Source organism: Canis lupus, chromosome 4, assembly GCF_003254725.2.
Source record: "Canis lupus dingo isolate Sandy chromosome 4, ASM325472v2, whole genome shotgun sequence".
Lineage (NCBI taxonomy): Eukaryota > Metazoa > Chordata > Mammalia > Carnivora > Canidae > Canis > Canis lupus.
In genome coordinates this window covers 29,296,772-29,315,337 of record NC_064246.1, presented here as the reverse complement: position 1 = coordinate 29,315,337, position 18,566 = coordinate 29,296,772, and the positions used below count along the sequence as shown (strand labels likewise).

The following is an 18,566-nucleotide window of genomic DNA, read 5'->3' as shown; positions in this document are numbered from 1 at the left end:
CTCAGCTGGGGGTCGCCTCCTCGGGAGAGTTCTCCTGACCGGCACCCCACCCCTCTCAGGGGCGCTGGCTTATGTCCTCATTTGCTCCTTCAGTGTCTGCCTCCCCTGTCCCCCCTGGAATGCACACGGAGACAGTCCGCTGTGCTTACATGGGGGGGTAAGCTGTGCTTACACGGGAGGGTCTGCATGGTCACCCGTGAGCACAGGGCCTCGGTGAACGTCTGTCAACTGAGTAAGTGAATAAGAGGGCTGGGGCAGGCCTGCTTACCGGTCATCTGGTGCCCCGTGCCCACCCTGCCTGCCCAGGGCCATAGCGTGACTCAGCCCTGAATCCCTATATCCCAGGCAGGGGCAGGCTCAGGGCGGGGTGCTGGGGATGGTGGCAGCCAGTCTGGCCACACCTTGTGTGCGGCCCCCACCTCCTACGTCACTTATGGCTGTCAGCAGCTGGGGTGGAATTGGGGGGGGGGGAGGCTGGTAACATCTGTCCTTGCCTGTGGGGCTTAGCCTGAACCAGGGTCCCTGCAAAGAGGATTAAGGGAGCTGGAAGAGGGAGGGGCGCCCAGTGGGCTGGAGGATGGGGAGGGTGGGGCAGTGTAGGCAGCCGCCTGCTTTGGCCTGGTGGTTCCAAGGCAGTAGATGGCATCGGCCTCGGACAAACAGAGGAGCCCCGAAGGTCTCAGCGGCATCCCTGGCTGACATCCCGACTGGCCAGGAGCATTTCCTCTAGAGGCCGAGAGGTCACGGGCCACTTTTGACGGGCTGTGCGACCTTGGGAAGCCGTCCCAGCAAGCCTCCGCTTCCTCCTCTATAAAATGGGGGTGATGGCAGGGCCCGCCTCATGCAGCGTGAGGACTTAGGTGAGAAGGAGTGTGTAGTGGGCCAGGCGCAGTGGCAGGCACAGAAGGGGCGCTTTGTGATGATGGCCCATGACAACGTCACTCCTGTTCCAGGCCTTTCGCCTCCCTCCTATCCGGAGCTTTTCAGAGAACACGGCACCCCCACACTTTACCTATCGTTCCTTCCTGACCGGGCATCGACCTGGGCGCCCTCCTCCCCAGCCTTGGGGTACCCGTGTTCTCCTCAGAGCTGACTCGGGGCCTTCTGACGCCCTCGCTGGCCACCAAGGCTCCCTCATGCTTATGGGGGCAGGTCACATGGCTGGGGTCATTCACCGGCAGCGAGCTCCTTCCACGAGGCTGTCAGGTGGCAAGCTCCGAGCTTGGCCCATCATGCCACGAGCTCCGGGCCTGGCCTCTGCCCAGCCTGTGTCCTAGGCTTGTAACCGAGCCGAGTGATCGTCAGCTCTCTGGGTTCTGCTGTCCGGCTGGGCCTTTGCACCTGCTGTTCCAAGTGCCTAGAACTTGCTCACTCTGCTCAGCGGCTCGGGAACTCCCGCGGAGGTGTCTGGGGCGCCTCCCCTGGGTTTGTCACCAGCCGCCCCCCCTCCCAGCAGCCAGCACTTCCCTTTCTTGGTGCTGCTTCCCCTCGCCCACAGTGCTCTCGGCCTCCTCTCTTTCCGCATCGGGCTCCCCCACTACAGAGGGACTCCGGCTTGGCAAAGTCTTCTGTGGCTTCCCAGGACTTAGCAGAGGGGATCATATGTGATAAATGAGGGGTCAATCAGTGTTTATTTGGATAGATGGATGGATATAATAGAAGCTCAATTAAGGCTTCTGTGAATGGTTAGAAGGACGGAAAACTATAGAAAGAGCTCCACTGACGTTTGCCCAACCACATGAATGAATGAGTGCATAAAAGGATGGCTAGAAACCCTCCATGACTCTGCTTTGTTTATGGTGGAACATTTGTCTCCTCAGACTTGGAACTGCCCCCCCCGGTGGCCCCGTGCCTTCCCATCAAGTATGGGGAGCCCACATCATCCTGAGGACAGTGTCTCCCCATCAGACTAGTTTCCCTGCAGGTATATGTTGGAGGGGGGTGCACACAGAAGGGCTGTCCCCTCCAGCACTGGTGTCTTTCTATCTCTCATCCTCTGTTGTGTGTGGCCTCTCCGACACCTGGACAAGTGCACGACCCCCACCTCCACCCGGGGTATCCTCCCTGGGCGCAAGTGCAGTTTGCGGGTAGTGAGGAGCGGTGCAGACTCACCGTCAAACAGCCCATCAGGCTCTGCTCGAAGGGCCGCTGGAAGGCTCGCGGGTCTCCACACCAGTCCAGCAGCTCCGTGGCGGCATTGTGGAAGTTGGCAGGGTTCTGTAAGTGCTGCAGGAGAGGGAAGAAGGCAGCATGAAGCTCCAGCACTGAGGCCGGCAGGGTGGTATGGGGGTGTGGGGCCGCAAGGACCCCAGGCCTCCCCGGGGATGACACTCAAAGAAAGGAGTGGGCCGGGATGAAGGAACCTTCTCAAACAACCTGTCATTCATTTTCTCTGTGCATCCATCCCACTCGATTCCTGCAGGATGGGGATTAGTAGCCCCGCTGCAAAGACAGGAAAATCAAGGTATAGAGAAAGGCAATTATAGTAGTGATTTCTGGATGCTGGCAGAGGGGGCAGGTGACCTCTGTAGGGCTCAGGAGGGTGGCTGGTGGCCCCCATACTTGGGGGCTGGCTCTCCCCGAGCCAGGGCAGGCTAGCCCTGGAAATTCCTTCTTGATGAGGCCCTCTCCCCCTAACCACCACCACCACCACCACCACCACCACCGCCGCCGCCGCCGCCACCGCCCAGGTCTGGACGTACACCAGCTCTGGCTTCAGGGGAAGCTTTGCCATGGCCAAATAGGGCGGGGGTCAGGTGGGTCAGACAGAGGTCTCTGGGCCCAAACCCAGCCGGGGAGTTAAACTACAAAGCACGCTGCGCCCCCGAGATTCTCACACCAGGGTCTGGTGTACGTGGCTTAGCTCCCCAAAACCACATTTCCCAGGCCCAGTCTGGCCAGGCTCAGGGGCTGCTGGCAGTGTTGGGAGGGGTCCACGCCTGAGCTTAAGCCCCCCCACCCCCACCCCCCAGATGTCAGGGCATCTGAGTCGACAGAGACTGAATCTTGGTGCCAAGGCCTCTAGATCCTGCTTCAGACCCAGGCCACAGGGCTGCCGGGGTGGGCGGGGTGCCTTCATTCTCTGACACCTGCCCAGGTCTTCCCAGGCCCCGCTGAGTCGGGCCCTTGCCCAGAAGACGAGCGACTGGCGCAGGGTCACACAGCAGGTGAGGGGCAGAGCTGGGATTCCAGCAATGGGCATCACCGCCTGTAGGTCCTCCAGCGGGACACCTAGGGTGTGTCTGCAAGGGTCGGAGCGTAAGCCAACTGCAAGGGGGATGGTGGGACTGTCTAAGGCCCTGTTGCCTTGGTGCCAGGAGACACAGGCACTTCCCCTGGGCGGCCACTTTATCCCAGCCCACGGCTCGCTCTGCCTTGGAGCCAAGGCCGGGAGGGGACTTAGCAGCTGCCAGGTCTCAGCACTAGGAAGGAACGGAATGTGCAGTGGGAGCTCCGGGGGGCCAGGGCCCTGGGGGCTCCCTCTGCCTTCACCCCCCCGCTAGCTGCGGACCCACGGCAGTCCCTCACCTTCTCGAACCTCAGTCGTCCCATCTGTAAAAGGGGATGACAGATCACAGCTTGCAGGTGGGGATTTTTATTTCTTCCGTGTAGGGTTTCGTGACAATTCTTACAACGTGGTTCACGCAGGAAAGATTTAAAAATGGATGGAAGGCAGTGAAGTGAATTAGAACAGGGTGCCCCTGGGGGAGGGAGCCGCGGAGGGGAGAAGAGGGCGAGGTCACGGGGCCGGGGAGGGTTAGAGGTGAGGCTCATGCGGCGTGGGGTGCTCCCAAGTGGGGCTGCCCTTGGCCCTGACTCGGGCTCCCGGAGGCTCCCCTGGAAGCGCAGCTGTGCTCGGCAGCCCTTGGCCCTGGCTCACACTTGCTCCTTCTGCGGAGGCAGAGCTCCCGCACTTGATGTGGAGACACGGAGGAAGGGGCCCCTGCGAGGGCAGCGGGGGTCCTCGCCCCGGCCTCCTGTGCTCGCTCCCTAACCTGTGCCCCTTCCGAGGCTGAGGGTGGCCGTCGGGCTCCATGCGCAAAGCCATGCAAATCGGCTAATTCCCTGCCCAGCAGCCTCTCTGGGCTAACTGAGTTATTCCGTTTATTTACGTGATGTCACACCCAATTAGCAGGGTCAGCAGCCACCACATGCTGCTCTCGGAGCTGCCTGCCCGTAGCACCCTCACCCTCGGCACCCCGCTTGGGGCTCTAGGCTCACAAGTGGCTTCTGAGGCCGGTCTCGGGGGCCCGGTTTTGTTCTGGCCCGTGAGCACGCAGCCTTCTGTAGCACGCCCAGCCCACCTCCACGCCTCTCCACCCTTGCAAGGCCAGCCAGCCCAGGCGGCCTTCGGCTTGGGCTCTGGGTGGTCACCAGTGGGCGCGACTCATTGGCAGAAAGAACACAGGCATCCCGCTCAGCAGCTCTGTGGCCTTGGCCCAGCCCCTCCCCTCTCTGTGCTTCTGTTTCTCTTTTGACCATGAGGTCACTGGACTGCGCAGCAATACGAGACCTGGATCCGACTCTATCTCAGCCACTGAGCCACACGGGCCTGGGGGGGTTCCTGGGGACCCCTCATTGGTAAGATGCGGCAGTGACAGCCCGCAGGGCTGCTCCACAGTGTAGGAGCAATTTAAATGATGACATCCCCATTACGGAGTAGGTGCCAGGTCCAGACTGCTACTGTTCTGACCTCTGCACAGTTCCTTCTTCCCATGAGCCTCTTGAGAGAAGAAATAGTGCCCCGTTCACCTCTGGAACTCGTAAGGCTGGCACAAGGCCAGGCCCACGCAGAAACGGTTGGTGAGCAGTTAACTGGCCAAAGGACGGTCCCCCTGTGGTGGAGGCCGGCAACCTGGCCGCTTCAGAACAGGTCCCTACTGGCATGTGGAGTGGCCAGGGCCGGGTGCGGGGAGCTTGGCCAGCCTTCGATGGTCTGGGGACAGGAGCACAGGTTAGAATCATAGGCAGAAGCCTCCCTGGGTGTGGCCATGACTGGGTACTAATGCCTCACCTCCCACTAGACAGTCTGCCTATCTCCACAATTCCTAAGAAGATCTGGGCTATATCCAATGGCCACTGAGTCTGTTGCGGGGGGATTAGGGGACACCAGAGCCCAGACCTGTTGGATTGGCTACCCAGACCAAGTGATGAATGCATCTTCTGATTAGTTCATCTGTGAATCAAACAACCTGTCCATCCATCCAAAAATGAATCAGTCCATCCATCCATCCTCTTGCCCATCTACCCATTCGACCATTCACTACTTTATTCATTTCCCATCCATCCATTCATCTACCTACCTACCTATCTATCCATCCAGAAGTTATCCAACCTCCTGTCCATCCATTCATCCATCCATGTATCCATCCATCATCAGTATCTACCTGCCTGACTGCCCATCCCTGTGTCTATCCATCCACCCTTCTACTCATTCCCTTAGCTATCCATCGATCAGTTCATCCCTGCTCTCCCTCAACTCATGTGGGCCCTGGCCTGGGCGCTGTGTTAGGCTCTGCTGACTTTGAGATGAATACAGCACATCCTCTGCCCCCATAGAACTCAGCCTGGTGGGAGGCCTGATATGTGCCCCACAGGGCCTGTGTCTCAAAGGCGAAAGAGCAGATGGGTGAGGCAGCTGGGTGCCCAGGAAGCAGTGGGGCTCAGAGATGGGGGGTGCAGGTGCTCACCCCCGTGAGCTGGGGGAGGTCGCTGTGCAGGAATTAGCCCATGTGTGTGGCTTTGCACATGCAGCCCAGACGTGTCTGTGACTGCTGAGTGGGGCGCATTGTAGAGAGGGCACTGGTTCTTCCAGTACCCGGGGTGGAGAGCAGGGAAAGGCAGTGGAGACTGAGGCCTGGAGGGAGGAGAGGCAGTAGGGTGCTTGGGGGAAGGCAAGTGTGAGCAATGGCTAGAACCAGGGTGGGGTGAGGTGGGGTGGGGTGGGGGAACCTGTGCCGTGGAAGTGAGGCAGTCCTGGGAGTCTGAGGCTGCACAGCTCCCCCCGGGAGCCACAGACCCACCAGCCAGAGCTAGGCACAGCCAGCACATCTGTCATCCTCAGAGCACGCAGACCTGCTCGCCTTTCTCTTCTGATTAGGATAGAGGACATCTGAGAATCAACAGTCTTCAGCCAGACGCGCCGCCCTCTGGGGCAGCCGTGGAGCAGACAGACGTTAAGTGCTGGGCTGTGTCTGACCGGAGGTGTGGAGGGGGATGTGGGGTGTGTAGGGAGCTCTGGATGGCTCGGGAGCGGGGGGGGGGGGGACCCTTGCAAGTGCACCGGGGTCAGGCTCCAGCGCACATCCGTGTGCTCACAAATGCTCACACGCGTGTGTTACGGGCGGGCCCGGGGAGGCAGCTGAGATCCCTGGGCTTCCAGCTGCCCTGGCCCACGCAGGCCGGGAGTCTACTCTGTTTGTTTGTTTGTTTGTTTGTTTGTTTTTTGTTTTTTTTTTTTGTTTTTTTTTTGGGAGTCTACTCTGATGCCATTCTACAGACCGAGTGGGGTGAAGGGGCAACGTCATCAGAGTCAGGGAGCTAGCAAGTGGTGGAATAGGGTGCAGACTGGCTGACTGGTAAATCTGAGCTCTGTGGCTATGCTTCGAGGGTGCAGAGGGCGCCCTAATGTCTAGGGGTGCAGAGGCAGGCCTGGGAGAAAGATCAGGTCATGAGCAGACCTCAGAGGGAGCCGCGTGCCTGGTGTCAGGAGGGGCTCACGCAGGGCAGTGCACCTGTACTGTGGGGGGGGATGGGGGCCACTGGGAGCGGATCCCTCAGGGCCAGGAGAAGCCCTGCAGAGCCTGGAGGAGGAGGAGGAGGAGGCGGCGGCGGCGAGCACGGGGCTGGAGGGAGCCACTGTCTGGCTTCTATTCCGTGACCGTGAGCAGAGGCGTAATTGGCGTTTGGGGGAGCTGTTGGGGCTGAGTTCAATCTGTAACAAGTCTTCTCCAATTTCCTCTCAGACCCTGCCCGGGCTTCCGAGGGAGCTCTGCTTGATGCTTATGAGAGGACATGCACCCTCGTTCCCGAGGACGGGCCTCAGCTCTGCCGGGCCTCAGGGTGGGCTCAGGGAGGGCAGGCGGCAGGGGCCGGGGACCAGAACGTCCCACTAAGCCACCTAAGCCAGGGGCCTCACCCCGGTGCTTGCCTGTCTGCTGCTGAGACATGGAGGACAACAACCCCTGCTGCCCTGGGACAGCCCGGACCCATGTGATAGCTGGGGAAACAGGCTCAGAGACACAAAGGGACAGGCCTGAGACCACACTGTGGGCACATGGGGGAATGAGGGTGTGTGCCCAGGTCTCTCTGACGTCAAAGTCTGTGCCCCTCCTACCATATTGCTCCTTCCCAGAGAAAAATAACACTCAGGAAGTCTGCACAGACACTGCAAGGCTGCAAGAAGGCTGCGCCCAGGGGACAGTGCGCCACCCCTGGTCAACACTGGGGGGTGCCCGCCAGCCCGGGCTCCACCAGGATCCTTAAATCCTTAAAGCTGGGGGAGGGGGAGGGGGCTTCGAGCCCACCTGGACGCTCCCCCCCCCCCCCCTGCTGACAGGATGCTGGTAGGCACATCGCCTCTTGAGCATGGTGTGAGCATCGGGGAGAGCCCTCCCAGCACAAGTGAGGCTGGGCCGTGACTTCAGCTGACTCCCTTCGTTCCCCGTGCCTCAGTTTCCTTCCCTGTAAGATGATCTATTTCCCAGAACTTTCTTCTGTTTCTTTATAGAGAAACCCTGGAGCACAGGGGCAGGGGGCTTAGGTCTGGGAAGGAGCCTGAGCACTTCACTACATCTTCACAACAGCCCAGATGGCACAGCGGAGCCCAGAGAGGGCATGACGCTGGCCCCAAAGGGAAGGGGAGGGACAGGGTGGAGCTGGCACAGGAACCCTGGTGTGTGATGTCAGAGTCAGGCCAGTCTATGCCAGCAACGTTCTCACGCCGTGGTCAGGGAGACCCGGGCGGTCAGCCCTGGCTTGTCATCACCTCCACCCAGCGCCCAAGAGGCCCAGCTCCACAGTGCTGGCCACACACCCACCTGCTTGATGCACTGTAGGCGGTCATTGGTCTGTTGGATGTGCCTGTCCATAGAATTCATTCTGGCCGTTTCACTGGGTTCTACCCGAGAGCCATGAACGTTGTCCAGCCTGTGAAGACAGAGGAGAGCGGGCGTCACCAGGGTTGCACTGGGCCGACAGCCTCACAGCCACCCTCCGGCCCCAACATGGACATGCTGGCCCCAGTGGCTCCCAGCAGGTTCCAGGGCCTCTCATGAGCTGTGGTGGCCTCTGTCCCAGCCAGCCCTGGCTGGAGGGAGGAACTCTGGCCACAGCTGCCTGGCCCACGGGGAAGCCCATCTGGGCTGTGGGCATGGGTGGGTGTTCTCTGTGGGTGACTCACATCAGCACTGGGTACACATGGCCACCATAGGACACGGAACAGCACACTCGGGCACACCCATTTCTACGTGTGTGTGTGTGTGTGTGTGTCAGGGGGTGGTGGTGGGGATGGCAACCCCATCTTCAGATTCTCAGTTCAGGGCTTAGCCCACCTGCCGTGGCTCTGTGTGAGTGTGTGTGCGTGCACGTGTGTAGGGGTCTTCCCACGTGGCCCTCACTGCACACGTGGTTTCAGTGCATGAACCCTGTCGTGGGTACCATGAACCCCCCACCCCGAACCCCCATGCTTTAGAGTTCTGCACAGTACCAACCACGATCCCATTCTTCCCTTTCTCTTCCTGGGAAAGAAGAAGGGCAGGAATTGGCATCACCCCCTTTCCCAGACAGGAAAACTGAGGCTCAGAGGGATGGCGCAGGGAGCCAGCATCGGAGCCCAAACCAGGAACTAGGGCTCTGACTGCCAGCTCGTGGCTCAGTGGGCAGGGTACATGCATGTCCTGGCCCCCAGGCGCACTTCCTGAACAGCTGTGGGCCTCAGGAGCTTTAACACGAGTGTGACTTCCTTCCGGGTGGTGAAACTAAGTGGAGGAAGCCCCCGCAGTGCCAGAAAGCCCCCAGAGTCCCCAGGCCTCTCCGGAGAGGCCACAATGGCAAAGGCAGAGGAGGAGAGAGAGAGAGAGAAAAAAGAGCGAGAGGAAGTCGGGAGAGAGAGAGGAGAGAGTCTACCCACTGCTCTGTGGTCCAGGTCCTTGGGCCAAAGCCGAAGTCTGCCCAGGGCCTCTGGGTCTGCTCTCCCGCAACCCAGTGGGCATGTCAGGCTACAGACACAGAATGCTGGACAGAAGCACCCCCCCACCCCCCTCGAAGGCCCCTCACCTCCTGCCGTGTCACCCAAGGTCCCATTTACCAGGCATTTTCTGTGTGCTGGGCCCTTGCACTCCTTCACTCTTCATGCCTATTTTGCAAGACTAGAATTATCTCCATTTTACAGACGAGGAAACAGGTCTGAGATCTAGATCCGCCACGGCCCCACGGCTAGTAGGAGCCTGTCTGCTTCCGCGTCCTAGCTCTCTGCCCCCAGCCTGAGCACCCTGGCTGAGGAACGACCAGCACAGCAAGCCCAGGCCCGACCTCGACCTCGGGAAGAAAGTCCTGGCCGTACTTCCAGGAAGCTCCCGACTACAGCTCCTTCAAAGCCCTCCATATTGTTCATTTGTACTTGAAAAGGCAACTCTTTTGCACGGTTCACAAATCAGTGAAGTGCTGGCCCTGTCCCCAGCCCCCAGGTGGCCTTACTGGGAGGACCGGTGTTAACCAGTCTCCTGGGTGGGGGGGGGGGGGGGGGGTTTGTCTCATCTTAGAGAAGTGAAGATCTATGGGTACTATCCCTTGCCACCCCTTACAAAAACACATAAAATGACAGCCTTCCATACGCAGTACTTGGACCTTGCTTTTCCCCCTCTTAATCATATCTCAAAGTTTATTCCACATCGAGGTATAAAGAGCCTTCTTATTTTTAAATGGTTGCACAGTATTCCAAGGTACTGATGAATCATTTATCCAACTAAATTCTGAATGTCCACCCCTGCCAGGTGCTTCTCTAAGGCCCGAGGCCCCGGATGAGGAGGCCCTTCTGCTCAGAGGGCTCACGCTCCATACCAAGTGATGAAGCCCGAGGCTGTCTCCAAATGCAGTGTTGCAACACTCCAAACAGTGTTGCAGGGTCACCTCTTACACCGGCCGCATGTGTGAATCCATCTAGAGAACGTATTCTTCGAAGTGGCGTTTCTGGGTCATTTGGGCATTCGTACTTTTGATAAATGCTCACCCTTGGAGCTCTCCCACAAAAGGTGAAAGTAGGGGTAGTGCCTCCCATTTATTTTTTTTCTGCCCTCCAACATCCCTCCATTCACCCCTCACGTATCACACATTTATACACCTCAAGAGCCAACTTCCCCATCCATCACTTATTCATCTAGATGCCTGTCTGTCCATCTGTCCATCCATCCACTTATCTATGCATTCATCCAGACACCTCTCGTCTCCACGTGCCCACGTGTGCATCCTTCCTACTGACTCAAATACCTCGCAATGTCTAAAGTGTACTGGATCCTATGCCACATCTATGCGCCATGGAGAGATTAAAATGAAATCTCTTGTACATTCAAGGCATTCCTCATCCAAGCTAGTATTCACTCCATATGGCCCAGTCCGGGGACTATTTGTTGAGCTCCTCCTGTAAGACGGGTGTCGGTCCACGCACCTGCCATAGGCCAGACATCGTTCCTATATCCCCATTTTGCAAATGAGGACACTGAGGCCCAGGGGCTTTAGTCACAGCCAGCTCTAGAATCTTGGCTTTCCCATTACGACCTAAGCTTTGGGGCAGCGTGTGGGGAGGGGCCGGGGGTCCCCACTGGAGATTGCTGCCCACAGGTGTGTAGGGTATGTGTCATGGGAGAAGTGTCACTGCCCTCGCGACCTCTGTGGGCCCCCCAGGCAGGGGCTGAGTTTCTCCTCCTGAGTTTCCTTGTAGCGTCCCAGCCAGCCTGGCTCCAGCCTGGCTCCTCGAGGGCTCCTGGGGCCGGGGACAAACCGTGGTGCTCAGGGGCCAGCAGGGGGCGCTGTTGATGAAGCTAAGTACCAGAAGGTTAGAAACCTGCGCGGTGGGGCTCTCTCCTTAGGGCCCTCCTGTGCAGCGAGTCCCCCCACCCCGGGAGCGTCCCCACACGCAGGCATTTTGAGCCCACCTCTCTGGCTTTCTAGGCCTTGGATTCCCCATTTGTAGAGCAGGATGGTAAGTGGGGATTAGGTGGCCTTACAAGACCCTAAATAGACTTTTCCCAGGACCGACGCAGCATTTTTACCTAGGGTCAGAGACCTAGTGGAGCCTTGAGTCAATGTTTGTTGAGTGACTGACTGACAGATGGTTTCTGGAAACCTAGGGGGCACTCGGTCCACTTTGGGAAGCCCGAGGCAGACATCAGGAACCTAGATCAACCCCAGCAGCCCCCTTGGCACCCGGAGGCACCAGGAGGCAGTTCTTTCTGCTGAGTGCCTCCCCCTCCCCACGCCCCAGCCTGGGCCTGGAATACTGGGAAGACCCAGAGGTGGGTGGCAGCTAGCAGGAAAGATATCACAGGTCACGGGAACAACTGCGTGTCCTATACGTCTTAACCTATAGAAGAACAAAATATGCAGCTGACTAAGGAGACACTCACAGGTGAGGTGACACTTTTAAACCGTTGAGATCAGTGGAAAATTTTGGTTACTAATACCAGGAATGGATGGAGTTGGCAGCTCCAGCCCCCAGAGAAAAAGGGTGAAGGCTTGGAAGGGTGCTGGGGGAGGGGAGGGGCAGCTCTTGGTGGGGCAGTCTGGAATCTTCCATTTGTCCTGTACCTGCCGTGTTTAGGCGGCAGGCCTGATTGCCTGCACTGCTGATTTACTGAATCTTACGAGGCTCGGGGAGGGGGAAGCAGCTGCCCGGGGTCACACAGCCGGGACGGTGTTGGGCTGAGAGTCAAACCTTCTGCCTTTCTAACCATCGGTGTGACTTTCTTTCCGCTCCTCCCGCACTGGATGTCAGAGCCTCCGGGAAGCTCCCCCTCAGGGCTGTGTCTGGGGCCAAGGACAAGTCCCCTCCTGCCACGCAGCCCCTCCAAACTCCTCCAGCTGCAAGGCCCTCCCGGGGCAGGAGGCGTGCTCGGCGGCCAGCAGAGGTCGCCGTCCGCCGCGGGAACAGGGCTGGGCCGCCAGTCCCTCCGGGCCCTGGGGCTTCTGGAAGCCTTCACAAGTGGCTGCGAGCCCTCCCAGCTGGAGGCGGCCTGGCCCCGGGGTGCACCCACGGCCTGGACCCTTCCCCGCGGCCCGGCCTGCCCTGGGTGGGGGGTGGGCTCAGGCAGCCAGGCCCCCGGCCCTCCCTCCTGGTCTGAGCAGCCCCGTGCCCGGGCGAGGACAGCCAGTCAGCCTGCGGAGTCCGGGGCACCTGCTCGGAGACTTTCCCATCAGGCCTCAGTTCTCCTACCTGTGGAACAAGGCCGCCTCGGGCAGCCCTTCAAACGCCAACGACCTTAGGATTCGAGCTCCAGCTCGATGGAAAACTCTATCTCAACAAGGGCAGAAAGCCTGACTTCAAACTACGAAGCCTGTCTGTCCCAAGGCAGCCCCGGCAACTCTGGGGGGCAGAGGCTCTGGTCTGGGGGAGCCCAGGGTGGCAGGCACCACCACCCCCTCCTGGCCTAACACCGCCTCGGTGTTCTCTGCTAGTGACACCTGAGTCAGTGTGGTCTCCTGACTCAGGTAAGTCTGGGAGGGCCAAGCTCCTGCGTTACGCTCCCCCCGCCCCCCCAGCAGAGCGCTGGCCGAGTTGGCTCTGGCGGGACCTAGCACAGAAGGCACCTTCGAGAGAAGTTAGCTGCTCTTCTGCACACACGGCTGCTCAGAATCAGAATGTTAAGAATGGAAAGGATACCGGGGACCCCCTGGTCCCACGCCCTGTGTGGCAGGATGGGCAGGGGGGGCAGAGGTCGAGAGAGGGCAGCACAAAGGGAGGCAAGGGCTGAGTGGGCCCGGCACCCATCTGAAAGCATCATGGGCCTGAAAGCATCATGGCCCTTGGCAGTTTCCTCCCTGGAAACGGGGAGTGGGGTGCTCTTAGCGGCCCCACAGAAATGTGGGGTGCTGAAGCCCTGGAGGCAGCTCCTTGTGGCGGTGGGCCAACATCAGCTCTACTACCATCAGGATGTTTTGTTTTGAGGGCAAACAAGTTAACTGGTACACTCAGCTCACAGGCACCCCGGGGGAGAGGCATTTGTAGATGTGCGTGCATGCTCACATACATATGTCCTTTTCTTGCACACACCAGTGCAGGTACACACACACACACACATACTCCAGGGCTGGCCAGATGCACTTGAACACACACATCTGACAGCTTGCACAGGCAAGTGGCGGGGTCCCCAGGGGAGCTGTGTGAGCAGTGGTGTGCAGAAATGATTCAATCACCATGCACATCTGCAGCTCAGATCCCCCGGGGCGAGCAGTGCTGGCAGCAGGGGCAGGGAGGGGGGATGGCGCTTACCTACAGCCCGCGGAGCAGAGGCTGCATTCCAAGACATTGCCAGGGCCAGCAAGTTTGGGGCCCACCCGCTGCGCAGCCCGGTGGGAGAGCCCCGGGGCCCAGGTGACACATCCCAGCCAGCTCCTTTACCAGCTCTCAGAGAGAGGGCAGATTCAAGAAGGGCAGATGTCATGGGCCCTGGGTTTAGCAGTGACCTGCCAGCCTGGTATATGACAGTGTCAGCCAAGGTCCTCCTTGGCCGAGCCACCACCTCCCACGGGTTCCACCTGGGGCTGCTCCCTGCATCCAGGGCCATGCTCTGAAGATCACACCTCCCTGTCTTTGTCTCTGTTCCTCAGCCCAGAACCCCTAGCCTGGTACACCCATCACCTCCTTTGTTGGTCTCCCCTGGCAGAACCAGTCACTTCCAGTGACTGGCCCCCCAGTGTCCCAGTCATGCACCATCTTGGTGGTACTAGACCAGTGGTCTGTCCTGGTATCTGTCTCCCCCATCAGCTGGGCTGTTTTCCAGTTATGGATCCCCAGACCCTAGCGTGGGCCCGGGTACCCAGCAGGTGCTCAGCAATGCTCATTAGATGGATGGACGGACATACACATGACCCACGGTGGCAAGAGCTGAAAACCTAATGACTTGGCCCTAATCAGAGGAACTCTGGCCTCGGGGAGACTCCCATTAACCCAGTCCAAAGCATCCCAGAGATTGATGCCTGTACCCCTGGTGGAATGAGGAGGGTTTTAGGTCATCTGCGGGCACAACTTTTACATGTCGCACTCACAGTAAAGCGCTTGGACTAGAACAATGATCACTGGTGAGTCTGTGGATGTCATTATTTAGGATGAGGTTAACTGGGGGAGCAGTGCAGACCTAGGGGATTAAAGAAACATTTTAAACATAGTATAAATGGGATGAAAGTGACTGAGGTGAGGAGCAGAAGCTCAGAGAGGCGCAGGAGCTGCCTGTGGTCACACAGCAGGTGGCTCCTCCCCTCCTTTGTAGCCTGCACCGGGGCACACTGCTTGGTGGCAGAGAAAGAGGGTGGTGGGGAAGCAAGGATGGTGAGGGGAGAGTGACTCTGCACCCTAGCTCAGGGAAACCAGGGGAGGGCAGAGGGACAGGAGATGGGAAGGGAAGAGGCAGCTCCAGGCAGCTGAGCAGGACCAGCTGCTTCCCATTCTTGGCCAGGCAGCCGGAGCAGGCCCTTGCCTCGGGCCAGTGTGAGGCCCCCCGGATAGGGGGTGGGCCCTGACAGTCAGACCTTCCTGGCTGAGAGGCTGTGGGAGGCCACTGTACCTCCCTGAGCCTGGGTTCTCATCTGTCAAACCGGAAGGTGCAGCCTTCTCCGCCCCACGGAGCTGAGGAGCCGAGAACGGGGAGTCACTTAGGAGACCGGGTTCTGCAAAGGGAAATTCTGATCCGGACAGCAGCTCTTCCAAACCCAGTTCCTCCCTCCCCAAGCCTGGGAGTGCCCCCATGCCAAGACTCGACGCGGCTCCAGCCTCCTGGCCGCACAGATGCTCTGGCTCGGCACTCGAAGCTTCTGGAAGGGTGGACCGGCTTCTCCCCATGACCCAACCTCTGAGCACCCACCCTCGTCAGCAGGAACACCCACGGCCAGTGGGGGGTGGTGGGACGACACGATGTGCCCCCGGGTGTTCTAGCGCGGAGCTTCCTGAGGGCTGGCCCTGCAGGGCTGCCTGACAGCCTGTTCTGGAACCCAAATGCTGATCCAGAGGGAGGGCTCTCTGCCTTGGGAGAACATGTGTCAGTACGGCCCTGATAAAAGTGCCAGCCCAGTGTCCCAGCCCACAGCGTGCTGGGAATCCCAGCTGCACTGGGTGTGCCCCGTCCCCCTGGGGCTGTGATGACGCCCAGACCCTCCTGCCCCCCCCCCACTCCAAACCCACGACCTCAGGCTGAACTTGCTCTGACAGCTTCTCTCCCCAAAAGGCAAGGGAAGGCCAGATCCAATCCTGGACAGGGTCACTGAGTTTTTTCTGCCACCCGCCCCCCTCCCCGGGGCCACTCTGCCTCTGCTCTTTGTCTGCTCAGGGTGGGAAGAGAACCTAAGTGAGCACCGATGTGGACATGGACGTGGACGTGGACGTCATTCGATTCCCGTGCTACTAAGAGGCAGCCGTGCCAGGCCTCGAACCCTGCTCTGATAACAATCCCCGTGATGTTTTACTGCATCACACCCTCCACGGGGTCGTGCCAGGCCTTCCTCTAGTAGACATTTCCTTCCCTGGCCCTGATTGCCCTGCGTGTGAGGAGGGTCCCTGAGGAGGGCCGACGGCAGTGCGGATCCAGGGGGACGACTGAGGCTGGGTCACAATCCTGCCCCAGGACAGTGGTGCTCACGCAGGGGCCTTCACCTGGCTCCGTCCTGAGGCTCTTGCTGGCAACCCTGAAGGCTCAGATGCCATGAGGTAGGGACACGGAAGCACGGGGACAGGCCTCTGAGGGCCCTTGGAGGGCAGGGGGCGGGATGCAGCAGGAGATGGGGCCAGGACCCCCGATCGCCAGCCGGAGCCCTCTAGAAGGCTGTAAACACCACGCAGATGTTCTTACGGTTCTGGCTCTAGAGACACAGAGACGTTCTCCACGGCCCTCTCTACCCCGGCTCCTCGAGGCTCCAGAACCACCGGCCTGCCACTTTGCAGGAGCTCCAGACATGGTCCAAGGAGAGCAGGCAGACGAGAGCAGCCGTGAAGGACCACGGGGCGGGGCCGGGGGGCAGGAGACTGCACCCCCCATGCCCACAGCAGGCACAGCCAGTCACCAGTACTCTTCCCATCGAACCCAGGCGTGGCAGCCAATCCTCGCACACCCCTCTGCCCGGCCTGCTGAACCACCCGGCACCGACACGTGAGAAGAGAACTTCCGGGCAGCCCTGTCTTTGAAAGGAGAGCGACCAGGCCCGGCCAAGGAGGGCCTAGCCTGGCGTCGCTACCCCAGCGAGGCAGGGGCAGAAATCTGCACCCAGACCGCTCAGTTTCTGACTCTGTTCCCTTTCCCCTAAACTGGAAGTCACAGCCAGGCTCTTTTGGAGCTCAGAGGCCACGAATGGACCACTCGGGCGAGCCAACATGTTTTAAGCAACTCTCTAGCCGCAGCTTTGCAGCAGCTTGTGAACCATTTTGCAGATGAGAAAATGAAGGCTCAGAATGGATGGGGCCTTTCTAGCCAGTCACTCAGGGAAGTGTGGCCGACCCAGGACAGTTTTTCCACCGCTCAGGCTTTTATGTTTACCAACTGTGTGTGCCTTCTCCTTTACTCAGTTGCTAGGGATGGTCAGATATATATATTTTTTAATTTCTTAAGAAATAAGAAGCTAGGGAAGGAGACAAAGGAATCAGAAAGCAGATACTTATTTGTACTTAAATTGGTAGATGATTAAAAAAACCCAAATAGTCCTTCAATCTAGAAACGATCTGGGCATGTGTTCAGGCCTATAGTTTTTTTTTTTAAGATTTTATTTATGGGGATCCCTGGGTGGCGCAGCGGTTTAGCGCCTGCCTTTGGCCCGGGGCATGATCCTGGAGGCCCGGGATCGAATCCCACGTCGGGCTCCTGGTGCATGGAGCCTGCTTCTCCCTCTGCCTGTGTCTCTGCCTCTCTCTCTCTCTCTGTGTGACTATCATAAATAAATAAAAATAAAAATAAAAAGATTTTATTTATGTAATCATGAGTGACACAGAGAGGGAGGCAGAGACACAGGCAGAGGGTGAAGCAGGCTCCATGCAGGGAACCCGATGCAGAATTCGATCCCAGGACTCCGGGGTCATGACCTGAGCCGAAGGCAGACTCTCAACCGCTGAGCCACCCGGGGGCCCCAAGGCCTATCCTAACATTTACAGATGAAGAAACAGGCCCACAGAAGGGGTAGAGGTGGGGGTGGAGTTGAAGCAGAACGCTGAGGACCCCACTCTGGGTCAGAGGTGGGGCCAGAGCTCACACCCAGGCCTCAGCAGCCCTAGCTGCCCTCAGCTCGACTCTCTCTGCCCCTCACCACGTCTAGGCACCCCCTGCAGACACAGGCCCTCGCTGTGGCCAGAGACGGCTCAAACGGGGGCCTGCTGGGGGAGCAGGGGCTCCTCCCCCACTGGCACCTGTGCTGTCCCTGCAGAAGCACCACGAAGTCCCCATGCTCCATGCAGAGATTCTCGGCATCCCAGCTGGCCTGCGGCTGGCACACCGACCCCACAAGTGTGCCCACTCCCCAGAAGGCCTGCAGAGCAGGGGGCGAGTCGGCTGGATCTGGTGCCTGCCATCTGATCTGTGCTTGGGGAGTGGGGGCCCAGAACCCTCCAGGCACAAACCGGGCATCCCACAGGGCAACCTGAAAACACGTTTCCTGGATGTCTGCTAAGAGACAAAATTCACACTAGGTGTTCCGAAGCCGCACGCTGACACGCACGCTCTCGCTGTGCACAGCGCTCCACAGTTTAGAGAGCACTGGCGTCGCAGCCTCCTCCTGGCCCATGTCACCACATCTTAACACGGGCGGGAGAGCTTAGCCGTCAAGGTCACCAGGCTGCCTGGGTTCAAATTCTGGCTCTGCCACTGGCCAGCTTCTGTGACATGCGGCAAAATGCTACCCTCTCCGTGCCTCAGGCTCCCCACCTGTAAAAAGGAAGCAGTCCTACCAGTGTCTGTTCTCGGGGGCTGCTGTGTTCACCGAGTCAGGGAACAGCCAGCACTCAGCACAGCCCGAGCTCACGGAGCACTGGCTCCGCACAAGGCCCAGGTGGGCCTTATCGTCTGTCTCCATCAGGCAGGAGGAAACCAGGGCCGGAGAGGAGCTGGTGACTCGCCGGGCGGGCGGGTGGGCGGCTGGTGGTAAATGCCACCGCCCTAGACACGAAAGAGCTTCAACCTTTCTTTTTCTTTTTAGACTTATTCAAAAAAAAAAAATCTAGTTTTTATATCTAGTTTTAAATCTAGTTGCAGCAACATCTGAGGCAGAAGTTCAGCGTTTGCAACAACAAAAGGGGTTGTGCTCAGGACGAGGGGGTGGTGAGGGGCTGCTCCTTCTGCTTGCTCTCACACAGGCAGCCCTGGGAACCACCCCACGGGCGCAAG

The 18,566-nt window shown here is 59.1% G+C and overlaps 1 protein-coding gene across 9 annotated transcripts in view; it reads right to left on the bottom strand.

Moving 5' to 3' along the window:
• The window catches only part of ZMIZ1 (zinc finger MIZ-type containing 1), a 231,491-nt gene that overhangs the window by 100,034 nt on the left and 112,891 nt on the right, over window positions 1–18,566 (bottom strand). For all 9 annotated transcript variants that reach the window (XM_025434654.3, XM_025434647.3, XM_025434652.3 and 6 more), the window contains 2 exons: window positions 8,040–8,148; window positions 2,113–2,226 (listed from right to left, as the gene is read on the bottom strand). In XM_025434654.3, coding sequence (XP_025290439.1) covers window positions 2,113–2,226; window positions 8,040–8,099 — 174 coding nt within the window. In that variant the 5' untranslated portion in view covers window positions 8,100–8,148. The remainder of the gene's footprint in view (window positions 1–2,112; window positions 2,227–8,039; window positions 8,149–18,566) is intronic.